Genomic DNA, 21,124 nt, shown 5'->3' with positions numbered 1-21,124 from the left:
TACAATATAATTTCCCTGCCGGCCACGGAGCTACGGATGCAGGAAGCCACCAGGTTTGAAGTGCGCATGCGCGCTAAGGGAATTATTATAGTGGATACTGATATCCCAAGGACTCAGCTGCTTCAAGTTTAAAATTGAGGCAGGGAGTACATCCTAGATTGGAAAAACTAACAGTTCAATTCCTCAAATCCAATATTCAAATCAGTATTACAAAACAACCAGTCCTTATCTGCAAACTGCGGCACAATGCAAGAATAGCAGAGATTAGAGTTCCAGAGCTTGAGCACTATATTTAAATCTTTGTGGTACTATACACGAGAGAATGACCCGGGGACAAAATTGTCCCCACAGGAATTCAATTTCCCCGTTCCTGCAAGATTTGTCACTGTCCCTGCACCATTCCTGTAAACTCTGCCTTAACCACACAAGCCTCAAACATTTTTGATTTTAAAGTGTTTGAGGCTTGTGCAGATGAGGATGGAACTTTGAGGAATGGGGCAGGAACGGGAAAAGAACTCGCTGGGATGGGAAAAATGAGTTGCTGTAGGGATGGGGAAAAATTTGTCCCATGTTATTCTCTAATTTACACCACTTATCCCAAATGCAAGCTCTAAGTCATAGGATTCCCAACAAGGCCCGTTTTCACATTTGCTTCATCAGGAGAAACACTCTAAATCCAGCTTCTGCTTCAATAGCTCATTGCAAAATGGTCCTTTGGCATCTGGCACAGCTTATAAATACTTTACGAGAAGATGGTTGCGGACTAGGATACTGGAGTGAATGCACTGGAGAGCTTCCTCTTTTTGGATCTATTTTTCATTTACCTGACCGGATTTGTTCCAGATTTCTTGGCAAAATGCTGAAGAGAAGAGGCCGAAGTGTGGCCGGTGCCTCGCGGTGCTTCTCTTGGTAATATTTAGCAGCTTGTTAGGCGCATGCAGAGTGTCGTGATGACTTCGGGGAGTTAACCGGGTAGCAGGACTGAAGCTGTCTCCCTGGGACCGGGCACCATCTTAAGCCTCGACTTGGGAGCACCACTCCCGCAACCTCGGGCCGCCAGCTCCCCGCAGGAGGGGCAACTCCGATAGAAGAGTTGTCCCTTTCCTCCAAGGCCAAGGAGGTAACAACAGGGAGCTTGGAGATCGGCTCCCCAGTGCTACGGGAAAGCCTGGAGTCAGAGGCTGATATCGTTGGGGGATGGACAAACCCAGAAAGACAATGGTGTGAAAGATCAACCAGTGGGTGGAGCAAACTATTACAAAGCATTCTCAATTCCTTATAGATAAGCCCCCCCCCCCCCGTAATCACACTGGAATCTTTATGGGACTTAGTACCAATTTGGGCAAATCGATAAATCCTCAATTTCAAACTATAGAAAATAAACTTCAAGCACATTCACAAGAAATAAAAACCTTAAAAACTGAGGTTATTTCTTCAAATTTAAAGGTGGAAAAATTTGAACAAGAATAACAACATATAAACAAGTACAGGAAACCCTAATTAAAGATAACATAAGTCTTAGGAGGAAACTTGAAATGTTGGAGAATTACTCTCGTAATAACAATTTGAGGCTAATAAATTTCCCCAGGGTTATTACAGTGATTCCCAGGGATATGATGAAAAGATACTTAAAAGAAACATTAGGAGTCCTGGAAGAATCGTTACCACCAATCTCACATGTTTATTGCCTACCGAACAAAGTTAAAGATAATCTGCAAACTATTCCCCAAGAACCAATGACTGTTTCAAATTTATTGTAATCATTGGATCAAGATTTGGCAACCCCAGCAACATTGATAACTGTGGCTCTTTCACCAGATAAGTCTTGGATTCTGAGACTTTTCTTTAAGAAAAGACATAAAATGTTCCTGGGTTATAAGATTCAAATGTTCCCAGATTTATTGAAGGAAACCCAAAGGCGGAGGAGAGAATTTCTTCTTTTAAAACCAGGAGTTATTTTGTTGGGGGCTACATTCTATGTAAGACATCCATGCAAATGTATTGTGTATTATCAAACACTCAAATATGTATTCTTTGAGCCTTTTCGATTGACAACTTTCCTATCCTTGTCAAGATTGGAGAAGAAGAAGGAAAAAACAAAGCTCTTTATAGTTTGAAATATGACACTCTTCCTCAGCTACCTAGTTAATTTCTACATTAATGGATTATTTTTTCTCTCTCTCACTATAATTACATCTTGGATCTTATGTAATATAGAGGTCTAGAGTTGAATTAAGCCATTTTCATTTTCTTCATAATTCTTTACTTTCTAAGGGAAAGTTTGTATTATTTTTCTTATGGTTTAAATCCTTTCCGTATGAGGAGAGACTGGAAGCCCTGAATATGTATACCCTAGAGGAAAGGAGAGACAGGGGAGATATGATTCAGATATTCTGTGTCTGTATATGGCCATTTGGTGGAGGATGGGCTGGGGAGGGCTTCAATGGCTGGGAGGGTGTAGATGAGCTGGAGTAGGTTTTAACGGAGATTTTGGCATTAGGAACCCAAGCACAGTACCGGGTAGAGCTTTGGATTCTTGCCCAGAAATAGCTAAGAAGAAAAAATTAAAAAATTAAAATTGAATCAGGTTGGGCAGACTGGATGGACCATTCGGGTCTTTATCTGCTGTCATCTACTATGTTACTTTCTGTACAAGTTTTATGCTTAGTAATGTAATGAAAATCAATAAATAATTAAAAAAATAAAACAAATACTTTACGATAATGTCATGATCATATGGCACCAATCCAATATAGGTAATTCTAAAAAAAAAAAAACCCCCCGCTAATCACTGCATTCAAACCAGCAGGTTCACAGGTGTTAAGTCTAAAGATCCATCTCTGCTCACGTTGTCTAAGAACAGTTATAAAATCATGTGCCAACGGTATAACTCTCTCTAAAACCCAACAGTGCATTTCAGAAAATGAGCGATTTAAATCCAGACAATGTTGAACCAGTGGTGTCTCTAGTCTAGCACAGGATAAACACGATCTGTGTTCAATAATCCTTGTTTTAAGTGAACGGTTTGTCTCAAGTATAATTTGTCACAGGGACACTAGGTAACCGATTTGTAACCAAGAACTCTTAATACCTTACCAAGTACGCATCCGACATGTACTCGACGCCTCTACTCTGTGTCTATCACTCTGACTTAATCCCACTCGACTTGTATCCACCCTTCTCCAATTGTACTCGATGACGTCATTGTAATTATCTTCGCTGATTGTCCAGCTCTTCTTGTTGTAAACCGCCTCGAACTACCATGGCTTTGGCGGTATATAAGAATAGAATTATTATTAGGTAAGATAAACCACTCCTCCAGTTTCACACTTAGTATAGTCACGTAAAGAATAGCTCATGTTATCCTAAGGGTTTCTGAAAGAGATACATTCTCATGTTACAGGACAAATTTAAATGCGGCCACTGTTCAATTTGTCCTGTAACATGGGAATGTATCTCGATCAGAAACTCTCAGGATAAAGAGAGCCCAGAGAAGACACTGAAATAAGGGGATAGAGTGTGTAAGAATCCATATGTAGGAATCCATATGTGCTGAGTCACAACCGGTCACAACTGTAGATTTTTCACATACATAGTCTAGCAGCAACATGTATGGTATTTTGGACTAAATTACTAATAATAATAGTTATCTATAGTATTACTAGACATATGCAGCACTGTACATCAACACACAGAAGAGATAGTCCCTGCTCAACACAGCTTACAATCTAGTCAAGACAAACTGGACAAGAAGGTGCATCAATAAATATACTGTGCTCAGGTGGGGGAATTACAAAGGGAATGATAAGACAAATTAGTGCTTAGAAGGTGGGTTGGAGTTTGGAATAGAGTCTGGATTTGAATATTGCCAGAGACGGAGCTTGACGTATCGAGCCAGGCAGTTTGTTCCAGGCATACGATGCAGCAAGATAGAAGGGATGGAGTCTGGAGCTGGCTGTAGAAAAGAAGGCACCCGACACTGTCTTCGCTCCTCCCCCATTCCAGCAGGGGAGAGCCAACGGAGGAGGGCTGCAGTCCGGCCATCGGACCAATGGTCGGCTTGGGGACCTGTTCCAGCAGGGCACCCGACACTGTCTTTGCTCCTCCCCCATTCCAGCAGGGGAGAGCTGACGGAGGAGAGCTGCAGTCCGGCCATCGGACCAACGGTTGGCTCGGGGGCCCGTTCAAGCTGGACTTCAGTTTTGACTGTTTTGATTTTATTTTCATTTCTTCTTTTTAGTTTATGATATATTTTTTAATCTCACTTATTGTTTTACCTCTTATTTTGTTTTATTTTATCATTCAAATTTCATTTAAATTTCTATTGCTTCAACGGTTCTCCCTCTGCATCTATTCTTATCTCCCCTCTTTTTTCAACCTTTCAAAGTCCTTTAGATCATTGTAGTCTTATTAGAATGTTTATTTTCTTATTTTTCTCATCTATTCTCTATTTTATTTCTTCATTACTTTACTAATTGTCATTTTTCCAGGTACTTTAGTTAGATTGTGAGCCTTCGGGACAGTAAGGGAATTTCTAAGTACCTATTTTACTTATAATTTTAATGCACCCTATTGTCTATTTTTCTGTAAACCGCTTAGAATCCTAACGGAGTTTAGCGGTATATAAGAAATAAATTACATTACATTACTTATCCAATGAGCAGAGTGCCTGGGGATGGGGGGAGTGTGGGGAGAGATGAAAGAGGAGAGATACTGAGGAGCTGCGAATACACTTGTAGGTCAGTAAGAAGAGTCTGAACTGTTATGCAGAAATGGACAGGGAGCCAATGAAGTGACTTGAGGAGAGGGGTAATATGGGCATAGCGACATTGATGGAATATAACTACCAAGGAGATTTCTCAAAATACCAAACTTGCTCATTTCTTGGCTTTTAAGTTTCCATTTTTCTTTAAAAGTCCAAGCTTTAGTAAAGCACCATCCCAATTTACTTTGTGTCATGGTAGGTCTAGCTATGTAGGAAGTCCTTTCAAACTCTTAAAAAACAGCAATATTTTAAAAGAGGAAACATACAAAGCCAAAATCTTAACCTAAAACTGGAATTATTAAAAAAGATTTGCTATTGTTATTAAAGATTAATTAGTAATGTGCTCTAACAACTATTCTTACCTCTGCTGGTAGATGAACCTCCATGGGCACATAAGTTGGCCAGTAACCCATAGTAAGTATATTTACTGTTAACTCAATGTTGCCTGGAACATTCTGATTTTGCATGTACTAACAAGAGAAAACATAAGTTTAAATTAGTTCATCTGCAACCTTGTTAAGGCATGAAAACAACTAAAGATTTCTTTCTTTGATTAGACTGCCATAGGTGACTTGCAAGATGCTCATAAACTGGTTAAGCCCAAAGTTTGGGCAGCCAAGTAGAAACAGCACCAAATTACAGGGCAATTTAAAATCTTTCAGTCTTTCTAGTCAAGATACCATTTACATCAGTCTTTTTTTCCTGGACCTTACACCATAATAATACAGAGATCAACAGCAGTTAATATCCTGATCTGAATCGGCCCAGGTGACCATACAGCCTACTCAACTGCTTAAGAGCATAAGAATAGCCTTACTGGGTCAGCCCAATGGTTCTCACGGTGGCCAATCCAGGTCACTAGCACCTGGCCAAAACCCAAAGAGTAGCAACATTTTATGTTACTGATCAAGGGCAAGCAGAGGCTTCCCTCATGTCTTAACAGACTATGGACTTTTCTTCTAGGAATTTGTCCAAACCTTTCTTAAAATCAGCTATGCTATCCGCTTTTACCACAACCTCTGGCAACGCGTTCCAGAGCTTAACTATTGCCCGAGTGAAAAAATATTTCCTTCTATTGGTTTTAAAAGTATTTCCCTGCAGTTTCATTGAGTGTCCCTAGTCTTTGTAATTTTTGACGGAGTGAAAAATTGATCCACTTGTACCCATTTTACTCCATTTTGCTTTCATATCCCTCATTTGTTCATACTCCTACCCTGCCAATCTGGTTATTACCATCTCTGCTGGTTCTCTACTGCTGAAAATACCTGGGAAGTGAATTTCCTCATTTCCTTTGTGCAACCCTTCCCCTGCCCAACACACACACATACATTACAATCCTTTCTATAAAGGCTTCTGTCTCTATGGATAATGTTCAATTCATACTTTTCACTCTTTTATAGTATACTGTACTCCCTCCTGAAGACGCAGGAGGGAAACTCAAGTTGAGGGACTGAGTTTTGGCCACTCGAAAGTTATCTTTTGATTTTCACCATTAAAGCAGTGGAACGCTGAGTGGAGAAAATTGCCTCATCTTCAGATAAGTCATATGTTTATCTGATTTTGTCAACAAGCAGACGTAGGCACATTGAGACTGCAATGCTGCTATGATGGTCCTAGCCAGCAATTCCTGCTTATAATTTAATTTATTTTCCCATAGAAAGTACTGATATAGTGGACTGTATCCTTATTAACTTTGTCATATAGCTACATGTAAACTACTCAACATATGGCAGCTACATATGTAAGAGAATTTTTTGTATGGACCTTCAGAATGAAAATGGGTATTGAATACTGCCAACTGCTAAACTCTTAGGTCGGTCCAATTTTTATTGAAATTAACTTTAAATTCATTTCCTCATTATTTCATCATCATATCTAAAAGTTTTTTAAAAAAATATATATTTATGCAACTACTAATGTAGACATCAATTTCAAGCACTTAGCTTCAAATTCTGTCAGGAGAGGTGGTTATAATGAATTTTAAAAGCAAAAAAGAAAAATTCCTACATAAGAGCTACAAGAGAGTCATCAAAGAACCATCACTGCACTTTCGTTGTTCCTGACCAGTCCCAAGTAGCAAACCATGAGTGGTAATTATGACATTGTAACCCTTACATGAGAAATGGAGTGGCTTTCAGAGAAGAGCAGTACTCAAAGTGGAAGTTATCACCAAGGCAATGTTACTTCTTCTTTGCTTCCTGCTAATCTCTTAATAGACTGTTTCTTTATTATGCTGACTTGCAGTTTTCAGGACATTAGAAGTATACATTCCTGGATTTAACTCCTGCCAAATATTTGCTCATTTTTCCCTAAAATTCAAGATGTCATCCTTTATGGAAGCAGTGCTATAATGCAGATTTCTTCACTCTAGTAGTCTCAAGTGCTAACCCTGGTTTTGATTTGAGCCGGACGCAGACATCAAAAGCCTTCATTTGTAATTAACTGATATGTCAACTTTCCCCAACATATCAAGATCACCATGGTCACCTTTCAGTGATAGTGTACAGACAATATTTAATAAACTAAAAGTGATCATTTCACCATTTTTATTTTATTTTTTTTATTACAAATACAATTACTGGAAGGACTTTTGGGTCAATGGCAACTTTAATCCCTTCCGCTCAAACTTTGGGTAATTATTTCCAACAAAAGATAGAACTACTGAAGGCATCTATAGTTAAAAATTCAATTACTGAGATAAATTGATACTAACCTGCCTTCTTCACCTGTGGCTACTCTAAGTTCTTTTGAGCAATGTTCACAGACTATGAGGTAGTGGGATCAATCCTAGTGCTGTTCCTTGTGACTCTGGCTAATTCACTTACTGTAATCCTCCACTGCCCCAGGTATAAAATAAGTACCTGTATACAGTATATGTAAACTGCTTTGAATGTGTAAGCAAAAAAAAGGTGACAAACAAGTCCCATCCTATGTTCCCTTTAAGCTGAGCACCTGAGCAAATCGCTCACAAATTTTGCATGGTTGCTCACAAAAATATTTGCAAATCTAGAAAATTGTTTTTAGAACTTGTTAACACAAAAATTTTTTTTGGGGGGGATCATGTCGCTCACATGAAGAAAAATTTGGGAGCACTGGTCCCAATCTTTGGGAGCACTGGTCCCATAATCTAGGGCTCATTTTCAAAGCACTTACAGAAGCCTATGATATTTTGTGTGTCTAAGTGCCTTGAAAATGAGCCTCTATACCAGGGGTGTCCAACCTGCGGCCCAAGGGCTGAATGCAGCCCCGTGAAGTATTTTGTGCGGCCCCGGTCGAGGGCGATGCAGTATTATCCTCTGCTGCCCCCGGGTGTTTACCGTCTTCCCGGCTCCCTCCTCTATCTTGCTGCAGCGGCTCCAGAAAATTTTTTTCCGGCCAATGCGGCCCAGGGAAGCCAAAAGGTAGGACATCCCTGCTCTATACTATCTAAAATAAGTGTAGGTATAAAGAACTTAAATGGCCAATGAGATCATACTCCAAAAAAATGGATGAATATGGCAAAACTGACCTTATTCCTTTATTATTGAATCTGATTAACCAAAGTCTTTCTACTAGGGTTCCCATATAGCTCCAGAAAAAAAAAAAAAAAAAAAAAAGAAGAGGATGAACTGAGATATCTGGATTTTACTTCCAAAGAAAGCAATGGAAATAAGGAGGTGGCTTGAACATCTGGGTTTTACTTCCAATGAAAGCTATGGAAGTACAGAGGTGGTACAAACTTATACTAAACAAATTGGGGACTTTACTGTAAATGTGGACTCCCAAGTAAAGGAATTTAGTGAAACCTAGAAGGGGTTTAGAAAGTTTAAACTACTTTGGTAAAGGATAATTTGGATATTCACCAGAGAATGGAAAGATTGGAAAACTATGAGACACGTTTGAATTTGAGGTTTTTGAATTTTCCACAATCCTCTATTTTTCAACCAATGAGAAGGTAAATAAATATTTCAAAGAGGTCTTGAAAATCCCTGCTGAATCTATGCCCCAATAACAAAAACATTTTATATTTTCTTGGGTAGTCCACTGAAAAAAATTACCTTCGTTGCAAAACCAGCAGGCCAATTTAGATATTACTGGCTTACTGGAGAGCTCTGAATTAATTTCATATGCAGCAACCCTAATTGCTACGTTTGCGTTAGAATATGATAGGAATTGGATATTTCAAATGTATTTCAGATTTAAAGATAAAAGTTTATGAATAATTCAGTTTTGATATTTCCTGACCTTTGTAGGTCCATTCAGAGGAGAAAGGTCTTTTTGGCTCTTAAACCCCTGGTATTGGATCTCAAAGGGACTTTTTTCCTGCAGTTCCCATGTAAATGCATTGTTAAAATGGAGGAGAAATCCTTTGCATTCTTTAATTCTGAACATCTGAAAAATTTATTGGAGGCAAGGAAACCTCCAGCCCTAATAGCTATATCTACCCCTTCAAATGCGAAATAAGTTGGAATTTAAGAGGTTTAACAGCTCCGCTTATTGTAATCTAGCCTTTCTTGATAGTATTTTTGAATTATTTCCTGTCTTTTCAACATCTTGCCCTAGTCTTTCTAATTTTCTGTATAATGAGGTTTAATAGAGTTATCAAATGTTAATTTTGGTGGATATTGACTCTTATTATAATTTCTTTTATTTGTAATTCTATTTTCGTTGGCAAGATATATGCTTGAAAAAAATTGAAAATTTGATAATAAAAGAAAGCAATGGAAGTAAAACCCGAATGTCTCTATCCATCTTCCTTTTTCTGGAGCCATATGGGAACCCTACTTTCTACAGGTATGGTTTTCAAGAGTATGGCTTGGCCCAAAATTAGATCAGTTACCCACGCTCATTCCACTACCTTCTGGTCCCATACAGCAGATCGAATTCTCAAGCAAAGTTTTGGGCATCATTATTGACTCTACACTTTCCTTTAATAATCATCTCAACTCTCTGGTAAAAAAAATGTTTTTTTAGTCTTCACAAGTTGAGGAAAGTGAGATCCTGTTTCCGCCAACAACATTTTACTGTCCTTGTACAATCAATCATTCTTTCTAGACTGGACTATTGTAATTCCATCTATCTAAGTCTAACCAAGAAAAATCTTCAAAGACTTCAGCGGATCCAGAACACTGCGGCTAGGCTGATCTTCGCAAAAAGCAAATTCAATCATGTTTCCTCACTTCTGTCAAAATTTCACTGGCTTCCGGTGATTTCTAGGATTCACTTTAAATGTACCTGCCTAATTTTCAAGATCCAACATGGCATTCTTCCTCCCCTAATCCCACTATCCTGGAATTCTTCGAGACCTGACACTACCAGATCCGCCCACATACCCAAACTATCTTTCCCCTTGTTAAAAGGTATCATGTATGCAGGTAAATTAGGGAAATCCCTTTTCTTCAAATTCACTGAGCTTTGGAATAACCTCCCTGCTCTGCTGCGGAATCTAGGCTCATTCCAATTATTCCGAAAGCATCTGAAAACCTGGCTTTTCTCTAAAACGTAAAGCTAACTATTTAAAATGTAAAGCTAGCTCTCCTCTTCATAACCTCTAATTTCTTATTTTGTCTTTCCCTAATTTATTGAATTACCTGTAAACCGTGCCGAGCTCTATCTTTATGGGGATGATGTGGTTTAGTTTAGTTTGGTTCCTATATTTGTCCAGTATTGAAACCTACAAAATTGGATTCCTCCTTGGAGCAAAGTTATGGACCAATTTCTAATCTGAATTTTCCAGCCAAAGCTTTGAACAGATTGTACTTAAGCAACTGGCAGATTTTATTGAGAAGACTAACATATTACATCTGAAACGAACAGAATTTCACTCTAAACACAGTTCAGAGAATATCACCACGTTTCCTAAGTGAAACGTGAATGTTTGGATGATGGTGGCCTAACTCTTGCTGTCTCATTAGATTTGACTTCAGCTTTTGATTTAATATATCATGGTTAAATTGTTATAGACTTATTTATTCAAAACTGTTTTAGGAGTTGATTTTTCAGTATTTTGTAATTGTTTCCCTGAATATATACAGTGTCTCTTTTTCTTTTGTTAACTGCAGCGAACTGCAAGGTTTTTGTGGGATATAAATAAAATTTTATGTTATGTTATGATCTAATGCTTCATAGGCTAAAATCAATTGGGATTATATCAATAGCTTGAGCATGGTTTACTTCTTTTCTAAAGATAGAACTTTTGTAGTATCAATAGGATTCCACTGTTTCAAGTTTATAATGTTATTTGTTGTGTACCACAAGTTCAGTTCTTTCACCAATTTTATTTAATATCTTTATTGCTCCCTTACTTACAATTACACAAAAATGTAGAATCTGTGTTTACTGTTATGCAGATATACTGCTCGTGGCAGGGATTGACCCACTAACCTTAGATTTACGATTTAAAACTGTATCTGTAATTGTATGCTGGCTAGAAGAAAATCATTTGGTATTGACTATCGATAAGAGGCTGATGTGCTGTCATGAGATCTTTCTGGATAAAGTGACAGCAAACATCATTTAAATATCTGGGGGTTATGATAGATTCACATTTAACTTTAAAAGAACAAATTTTTTATGTTGTAAGAAAGGGAATTTCTGCTTTTCAACTTCTTTGTTCAGTATGGAGTTTTTTTTATGAAGAACCACTGCACATTCTTTTACATTCTTGTATCAACAGTTGATTATGGGAATATCGCTTATATAGGAATTTCAAAATCTCTCAAAAACTTCAGTCAATGAAAAGTGCAGGCATACGCTTAAGTAAGCCATGGTACTCTACTATACTTAATATCATTGGTTGCCAATATCTTTTAGAAGCCAATTTAAATTAACAATGTTACATATCTGCTGTCTTTATTTTAACTATGGCCCCTTTTACTAAACTGCAATAGCGGTTTTTAGCGCAGGGAGCCTATGAGTATTGGGAGCAGCACGGGACATTCAGCGCAGCTCCCTGTGCTAAAAACCGCTATCGCGGTTTAGTAAAAGGGGAGGGGTATATTTGTCTATTTTTGTATAGTTGTTACTGAGGTGACATTGCATATTTTAAAGTCATCTGCCTTGACCTCTGAAAAAAATCCTCAAATATAAATTATAATTAACATTTTTTCTGCATACAGTGTGCTTTGTGTTTTTTAAAAATTTTATTGTTGGTAGATCATTTTGTCTTGGTCATTTTAAAAGTAGCTCGCAAGCCAAAAAGTGTGGGCACCCCTTGTCTAGCTCATCTGATGATAGGACTGGCCTAAAGAATGCAACCAAAATAATTTTTTACCTGTTTAAACTGAATCATGATGTCCTTTGAAAGCTCCATGTCTTTAAACATTCCTTCAAGTTTACTGGTAAAAGCAGCTCCACATTCTGTAAGAGAGATAGTCTTTTTCAAATAATGAAAGATTAAGTTCTTAATTTGCTAATCTTCTTTCTGTTAGAAGACATAGGATTCTGTACCATAGCTGTTCCTTCCCCTTAGTTGTGAACTTTGCAGAAGGGTGTCACTCAAAAATGTCCAATTCCTTCCCTTTAGCACTGGAGAACAGCTCCCTCTTGAGTTAGTACCAAAGCAATTGATCTTCAGTGAAACAGAAGGGGCATAGGGAACTTCCCTGGCAACAAACCACATTCTGTTCAGCTCTGTAACTTATAAGAAAACAATGATTAATAACAATTAACATTGAACAACAAAGCATTGTAGCTTGGAACCAACCTGCTAATTGTAACTAGTAGGAGCCATATCCCCCCCCCCCCAAAAAGAGAAAAGGAATAGGAGTCCTCAAGTTCCTGTAGTTTTGACTCTGCTATATCTTAGATACAAGAGAAGATGTCCTGAGACAGACACTGGCAACGTCCGAGGCAGGAATCAAGCAAATCTAAAGTCTGCACAGGGTGGGCCGTACATAATCCTATAGAGGTATGACAATTAAGTTTGCAAACTCATCCCAAAAAAGTGTTACATACCTCATTGTTGAATATCACTACGGTCACCTTCGAAGTACTCCCCTTGGGAAGCTATGCACAGATGCCAGCGCCTAGTCCACCCTTCAAAGCAATTTTGGAACTCTTTTATTTGGAATGCCCATCAAAGCTGTCGTACTACCCTTGATGTCCTGAATGTCATCAAATGTCTTCCTTTCAATATTTCCTTTATCTTCGAGTAAAGAAAAAAAAGTCATTGGGGGCCAGATCAGGTGAGTAGAGAGGGTGTTCCAATACAGTTATTTGTTTTCTGGCTAAAAACTCCCTAACAGACCCCATGTGAGCTGGTGCATTGTCATGATGCAAGAGCCACGAGTTGTTGGCGAAAAGTTCAGGTCGTTTACGTCTTAACTTTTTCTTAAAAAATTCTTTATTAATCATTTCAGTAATCCAAAGTATAAACTTTGAAAGGAAATACATGAAATATTCAAATATTGCCAAATTCCACTGACAAGAATTACAAAGGAAAATATATTATTACTTATAATCCACAACAGGAGGAGAGGGAGTGGAGGGACAAGGAGAATTCCATGGGAAATGGAAATACTTAAATCAAACAACAGGAAATAGAGCAGATACAATCCAAATTTCTAAATAATGGATACAAATTACAATGGTTTATCCTAGGTTGCTATCAAAATCCCTTTACCCTCCAAGAAAAACCGCAATTGAACAGGATAAAAAAAATATATAAACCTATTATCCTGATAAAAAAATAAAGAATTTACAAGGAAATCTCAATTGGTATTCTGCACCTAAAGAAATAACATTTTTGCGACATGTAAGAAATTCTTTCATTTGAGCTTGTGTCCATTTTGAGACAGCAGGAAAAATGTATATCCTTTCTCCTAAAAAGGAGACTTGTTTAAGATTATAATATAATTTCAACACCATCTCTTTATCTTGGTAAAACACGAGAGAGACATAAGAACATAAGCATTGCCTCTGCCGGGTCAGACCAGGGGTCCATCGCGCCCGGCAGTCCGCTCCCGCGGCGGCCCTCCAGGTCCATGACCTGAAAATGTTCCCTACCTAATCTAAAAAGTCCATACCCTATTTGCTCAGTGTCCTGTGAGGTAAACCTCTATCTGTACCCCGTTATTCCCTTCGCTTCCAGGAAGTCATCCAGTCCCTTTTTGAACCCCAGAATTGTACTCTGGCTTATCACCTCTCCGGGAAGCGCGTTCCAGGTGTCTACCACCCGTTGAGTGAAGAAGAACTTTCTTGCATTCGTTTTGAATCTGTCTCCTCTCAGTTTTTCTGAGTGACCTCTTGTTTTAGTTGCCCCTGCTAGTTTAAAGAATCTGTCCCTCTCCACCTTCTCTATGCCTTTCATGATTTTATAAGTCTGTATTATGTCCCCTCTCAGTCTCCGCTTTTCCAGGGTAAAGAGCCCCAGCCTGTCTAACCGTTCGGCATATGAGAGGTTCTCCATACCCTTTACCATCCTCGTTGCTCTCCTCTGGACCCTCTCGAGTATTGCCATGTCCTTCTTGAGGTATGGCGACCAGTATTGGACGCAGTATTCCAGATGTGGGCACACCATTGCTCGATACAGTGGCAGGATAACTTCCTTTGTTCTGGTAGTGATACCCTTTTTGATAATGCCCAGCATTCTGCTTGCTTTTTTTGAGGCCGCTACACATTGCGCCTCCGGCTTCATTGTGTTATCCACCAATACCCCCAGATCTTTTTCTTGGCTGCCTTCCCCGAGTACCCTCCCTCCCATCGTATAGCTGTACCTGGAGTTCCCCTTCCCTATGTGTAAGACCTTACATTTCTCCACATTGAAGCTCATCTGCCATTTTTTTGCCCACTCACTCAGTTTGTTCAGGTCGCTCTGCAGGTCTTTGCATTCCTCAACAGTTCTGACCGTTCTGGAGAGTTTTGTGTCATCCGCGAACTTGATAACTTCGCACTTTGTCCTCGTTTCTAGATCATTAATAAATATATTGAACAACAGTGGTCCCAGCACTGACCCCTGCGGAACACCACTTAAGTTGTGACCCCTATCCAGTCAGAGTAGTGCCCCTTTACTCCTACCATCTGCTTCCTGTCCGCCAGCCAATTTTTGATCCATCTGTGCACGTCCCCTTCCACCCCGTGAAATAATAATGTTGCTCGCCCAGAAAGTTCCCTCTAATGACTCCAACAAAGCAGATAAATCAACTTCCTTCTTATCCACATCTGAATCTTTCTGTGTTCTTTTCAAATAATAATCCTCTAATCGAATTTTTAGTTTTATAATTTTTAGTTTTATATACTGAATCATCTCTTAAAAATAGGAGCTTGAATCGGTTTATATAATTACATCACAAAGAAAGATCCATTAACATTCATTGGAGCTATAGCTTAAAAAGCGATGAAACATACTGTAAAGGGGGAATGTCAGATTCAGAAATCTTTAAAGTTGAAGTCATGAAATTTTTGAAAAGTTATTGAGGAGAAAATACAAGATTCTCAAATTCAAGCTTCTATTTTGATTTTCCAAATTCTCAATTTTTCTCAAAATTAACAACTCATCTGCTATCTGTTGAGTTACTAAACTTTTCTTCTCAGTCGAAAGTTTCTCTTCCTTAGCCAATTCTGTTGTATGTTGAGGGAAAATGCTTGAGTACCTGATTGTAAAACCGCTTAGATAACCTTGATAGGCGGTATATAAAATCCTAATAAACTTGAAACTTGTTGAGTTACTGCCTCAAGATGGTTTACCTTGGTGGCTAGATTTAGAGTAACTTAACACAAAAATTTGTACATACTGAGTATGGGTTTTCAATCGTGTTCCAGAGTGAATCCAGCATGACTGCCCATGGTCTCTCGATCGGCCTGAGGCAGGACACAAGTGCCCAATTTCCATCGGCTCCTTCACCAATAGCCAGGCACCGAATTCCCTCTCCCTCACCACCGCTCAATCTCACTGGTGAAAAACACCCAACATGCAGTGATGTCACCACTGGAGTCGGAGACATCTGCTCTTCCAGGTCAATCGCAGGGTCAACTCGCTCCTCTCTAGCCATATTCCAAGGGCTCTTCATGGGTGCCTGATCCACAGCGACCTCTCTGGGAATTGGGGGTGTATTGGGTCCTCCCGGACTCAATGATAACTCGTCATCCAAGCTATGCTCTTCTCAACACAGCAGACACGTCCGACATTACTGGATTGACTGTATACAGTGTTATTACAGTCTGATGTGGAGATGAGGTAGCAGGAACAGTTGGAGGGATCACCCTCTGCCTCTCTATTCTTTTGGGAATTGAGGAAATAAGTTTTTAGGCAGTAGTTCAGGAAATAAAACCTCGCAGATCAGCTCTCAGCTACACATCCTGCTCAATTGCCATCTTGCCCTCCCGTGTAAAGACGTTGTTTAACTTTTTCATGCAGCCTTTTCAGCACTTCCAAATAGTAAAACTTGGTTGTTTGTCCAGTTGGTACAAATTCATAATGAACAATCCCTCTGATATCAAAAAAAGTTAGCAACATCGTTTTGACGCTTGATTTGGACTGGCGGAACATTTCTGGTCGTGTAGGATTTGCTGACTTCCATTGTGCACTTTCACATTGTTTCAGGGTCATATTGGTACACTCACGTTTCATCACCGGTGATATCATGGTCCAAAACATTGTCTTGCCTCTCAAAAAGGTCTTGCCAAACATTCTCCATTGCTTTTGTTCATCGGCGAGCTCCTTCGGGACCAATTTTATACACACCTTTCTCATGCCAAGATTTTCAGTTAAGATTTTCCTGTTTCTCTATCAATGTTTACTTGGTCTGCTATGCTTCTCACAGTCAGCCGATGATTTTGATGCACAATTCAACAAATTTTTGCAATGTTTTCATCAGTTCTGCTCGTTACTTGTCGCCCTGACCTATCATCATCAGTGAGCTTTCTCTCCCCTCAGAAAAAAGTTTAATCCATTTGTACATTGCTGTTTTCTTCATGGCATTATCCCCATAAACTTGGACTAACATGTCCCTGATAACACTTCCACTCGTCAAGTTTAAGAAATTTACTCCATCTTCTATTAAACTGCGTTAGAAGTTTATAGCGTGGTGAGCCGCGCTGAATGGCCCGCGCTATAATGCTTCCGACGATCATAGAGTTCCTATGAGCGTTGGGAGCAGTTTAATAGAAGAGGGGGCTAATGTTTGTTCTTTGCTCTAATTCAAGCTCAGACATTCTCACGACAGCACACAGAAACACAACAATAATAAACACCACTCAGCAAGACACTACCACACATCGACATGAACACAGCTGTGAGACACTGGTATACTAAGGTTATAAAGCATTACCGTGTTATTTGTACAGTGCTGCCAATATAGGCGCACGGAGGCAAGTTCACGAACTTAATTGTCAGACCTCTTATGTCTTCTAATAAAAAGAAGATTAGCAAGGTTAAGAGCCTAATCTTTCATTCAGACATAGGATTCTGTACCATGGCCAACATACCAAAGCAGTGCCTGTTGGTTTAGAAGAGACAAATGAGCCTGCCCACAGCACTGAGGACCGAAATGCGGCATTCTCTCAGGCTGCCATATCCACTCTGTAGAACCTTGTAACTGCTCTACAAATTTTATCAGGCGAAACAGCCTGGGGCACCGCCCAGGAAGCAGCCACATATCTATTTGAACTTGCTGCAATTGAGATAGGGGGCTGTTACTGCAGGCAATGCAGGAAGATGAAATTGTCATGCGAATCCATTTAGCAATCGAAGCCTTGGAAGCTGGCTTGCCTTGTCTCAATCGGCTGATCAGCAAGCCGGAAATAATTAGTCCTCTCCAGGTAGTGGAGGAGGATTCTATGCACATTCAACCTCTGCAAAATTCTGTCCTGTTTCGCCAAACCCGCACGGTGACAGGCAGACAAACGAATTTTCTAACTGACATAAAAGGCAGAGACCATCTTCGATAGAAAGATGAAACACCAGACTCCGTAAACCTAAGGAAGGGCTCTCAACAGGAGATCTGAGATCCGACTTACCAAGACTAAGGCAACCAAAAACAAACCGTCTTAACCATAAAATCCAAGAGGGACACATCTGGCAGGTGCTCATATGGAACCCAAGATAGGCCCTTCAGAACAAGAAGGGATTGGACTACGCAGTGGAGGACACAATCTGAGTGCCTCCTCAAAATCTGAGCGACATATGGGTAAGACACCCGAGACTGCATACCTCTCTGAGCCCTAAAGCATGAGAGGCTGGCTATTTGTACCTTGAGGGATAAAACTGCTAGGCCCTTTTCTCGACTGACTTGCAGGAATGCTAGAAATCACCAAGATGGGAGACTTCTCATGCTCTATCTGCTCCTTGGTGCACCATAACTAGAAATACTTCCAGGTCTTTGCAAAAGCCAAACATTGCAGGCTTCTTTGTTCTAAGAAGAGTTATAACCACCTCCAAGTAACCCGAGTTAGGGTCATGCACGCAAAAGCCATGCCATAAGAACAAAGTGCTCTGGATTCTCCATAGGAACTGTACCCTGGTTGATGAGGCCAGGATGAACTGGTAGCCTGAGAGATCTGCCTCTCTAGAGGAGTGCCAGATCCACATATCAAGGCCAATGGGGCCAGCCTGGAGCCACCAGGATCACCAGCCCCTGGTGGCTCACTATCCTATGGATGATTCTGCACACCATGGCCCATGGTGGAAACAGAGCAGGTGGTGGAAACAGAGCAGGAGCTCGGTGAGCCAGGAATGAATGAGAATATCTAGCCCTCCTCTTCCGTGCTCGGCTCTTCGACTGTAGAAGCTATCTGCCTTCTTGTTCTTGGCAGTGGCCATGATGTCAGTAGAGTGGGCATCAGTAGAGTGGGCAGACCTGATGGGCTAAGACCCTTATCTGCCGTCATCTTCTATGTTTCTATGCCTGCTTGGGACATGGAGACCCCAGAAGTAGAGCCGGTACGCTCACAGGCAGTGCAGCGCTTCCTGGGCCCGTTAAGTAGGCTTTCCACAAAAGACTGATAAAATCAGAAAAGCCTCCCAAGGACCCCTGCAAGACCCCCGACTGGGGAAAAAAGGCCTCCTCTGCCACCAAGCACTTCCATTTCACCCCCTCATTGCGTGTGGCCTCTGAACAGGATCTCTTCCCTGCAGACCAGGCTTTCTAGGGTTCTATTGCCCTGGAGGACTGAAGAGAGTCTTAGCCAGAAACTCCCTCCCCTTCCTCCCACGCCACACAGAATACGGCTGCTCCTCAGCTGGTAATCTGCACAAAAAAAAAAAAAAAAATACAGGAATTGGTGTTAGACTGGCCTGGGGCATCCATTACAGATTGACCCCTACGCAAAATGAGTGATTCTGAAGCAGACAAAAAAAGCACTTGGGGGAGGGGGGGAACAAAACTGCTAAAAATCCAAGATGGTCGTCATCAGAAAATTTGCACCAAAACTGGCCTGTAGGAGCTTAACAGAAATATTTTAAAAAAATGTCAAAAAAAGGGATTTTGGAGGTGGGGGAAACCTGACAATAACCCCAGAAACCCTCGAAACTGGCTTTTTCAGACCCTCCTGATTTTCCCCATAGGGAATAATGTGAGTCCTCACGGTGACTTCTGGTGCCTGTCAGCTTATAGCAGCCTGCCTTGCAGGGAAAGAATTTCTGCCTCAGAAAATGCCAGAAAGAAGTCTACCATTGGAGATCTTCTGGCCGCCGGATGAACGGACCCAGAACACGGACGCCACCCTGACAATCTATGCAACACTTTTTTTTTTTTTTGGGGGGGGGGGGAGAAATTTTGCAGCTGGCACCCTGATACCTAGAGAGTTGTTACACAGGAATCCCACAGCCTCCGCTCAAGCCTCTGACAGCAGGCAAACAAGTTCCCAGGGGGAAGAACCCTGCATAGAACGCTCTGTAGCTCATTGGGCAGTTATCGGAAACAGAGCCTTCTTCCTTTTAGCTTTCTCTATATGGAATAATCTTCTGTTAGACATCCAAAGTGAGCTTAGTTTTAAAATATTTAAGGCAAAATAAAAAACTTTCTACTTCAACCACTTCAACTACTTTGAGGAATTTTCCCCTCCCGTTATTTTGCCACAAAACTATTTGACAATGTAAGGCCTCTACTAGTTTTTCTGTGCAGATTTTTAAAATTGTGATCGATTTGATGTCAAAATTATTCTATTTTTCTATTTGTCTATCTAATTTATGGAGTTCCTTTCCATTTTTAATTTTATGTACTTTCCTTTATTTGTAAATTGCTTAGATCAGTCAATGCCAGAGATGTATATCAAATTCATAATAAACAAACAAAAGCAAGCTGGTACTCAAAGAGATTGGTCTGGGAGCAGCAGTCTGTCCATGTGGGACTGCTTCCTTTCCCTGGTAGAGTAAGCCCAATAAGGGGACCTCCGAGCACTGAAGCCAGGCAAGAAAATTGAAAACTGATGGCAAAAATACCTGAAAATAATAAAAGAAAGCAGAGCAGAGCAGAACACACCTTCTGAGTTCGCTTGCAAAAGGAAAAACTGAAGAGGGAGCTGTCCTCCAGTGCTAAAAGGGAGGAGTTGGAAGTTTTGAGGGACACCGTTTTGCAAAGTTCGCGACTAAGGGAAAGGAATAGCTATGGTACAGAATCTTATGTCTTTACTACAGACTAGTTAAGCAGAAGAAAATTTGCATTTAAATAATCTGATGGCTTAATTTTCTCTTACCCCTATTTAGTACATGGCTTAAAAAGCAGGACCAACACAATTTGTAGCTTATTTTCAAAAACTATCAGCTTCATTTTCATTTACTGATATACATTAGCCTTACCATGTTTAAGTTTGGAAAGCATAGATTTTTCAGCATCTACAGAGGCACTTTTCCCAACTAATAGTCGTTTTGCCAAGTCTTTCTTATAGAAGGCTTCAAATACATCTTTTCCTGCAATGAAAAAAAGATTTCAAATTCATTTGATGTATGAAAAATGTTTTAAAAGCAGATTAGTTATTGGCTAACCCCCCCATACACAGCTGAATCACTAAAACAAGACAACAGTAATCAAATAATTGGGGTGAACCAGGGACAAAATCAACAGAAAGTACAGAAAACTCAAGAGGCTTTTTGATTTTTTAATTTCTATGAATATGCATTCATTAGGTTCAACAGTGCAGTGTCAAAAATCAATACACTAACGTGTGCAATTGATTTCTTCCATTTGGAAGTTCTAATGCATGTTAAAATAAAAATGAATACAATACAACATTTATCTATATACCGCAAATATTTTAAAAGTTCATTGTAGCTGTGTTAGTTTATTTTTTTTTTTTTAAATCGCTGCCCGCGGTGGTAATAGCTCCGACACTCACAGGAACTCTATGAGCATCGGAACTAATATCACTGTGGCTGGCAATAAGAAAGCCTAATGCAGCTTTGTAAAGGGGGGGAGGGTGAATTCACCTTTCTTTTAACACATT

At 39.9% G+C, this 21,124-nt stretch overlaps 1 protein-coding gene across 2 annotated transcripts in view; it reads right to left on the bottom strand.

Moving 5' to 3' along the window:
* CUL4B (cullin 4B) overlaps positions 1-21,124 on the bottom strand; it is a 173,680-nt gene that overhangs the window by 26,565 nt on the left and 125,991 nt on the right. For both annotated transcript variants that reach the window (XM_033946652.1, XM_033946654.1), the window contains exons 14-16: positions 20,481-20,591; positions 12,018-12,103; positions 5,128-5,235 (exon numbers count right to left, since the gene is read on the bottom strand). In XM_033946652.1, coding sequence (XP_033802543.1) covers positions 5,128-5,235; positions 12,018-12,103; positions 20,481-20,591 — 305 coding nt within the window. The remainder of the gene's footprint in view (positions 1-5,127; positions 5,236-12,017; positions 12,104-20,480; positions 20,592-21,124) is intronic.

This window comes from Geotrypetes seraphini, chromosome 5, assembly GCF_902459505.1.
Source record: "Geotrypetes seraphini chromosome 5, aGeoSer1.1, whole genome shotgun sequence".
In the NCBI taxonomy this organism is placed as follows: Eukaryota; Metazoa; Chordata; class Amphibia; order Gymnophiona; family Dermophiidae; genus Geotrypetes; species Geotrypetes seraphini.
The sequence above is the reverse complement of the archived record's forward strand: the minus strand, read 5'-3'. Positions and strand labels throughout refer to the sequence as shown.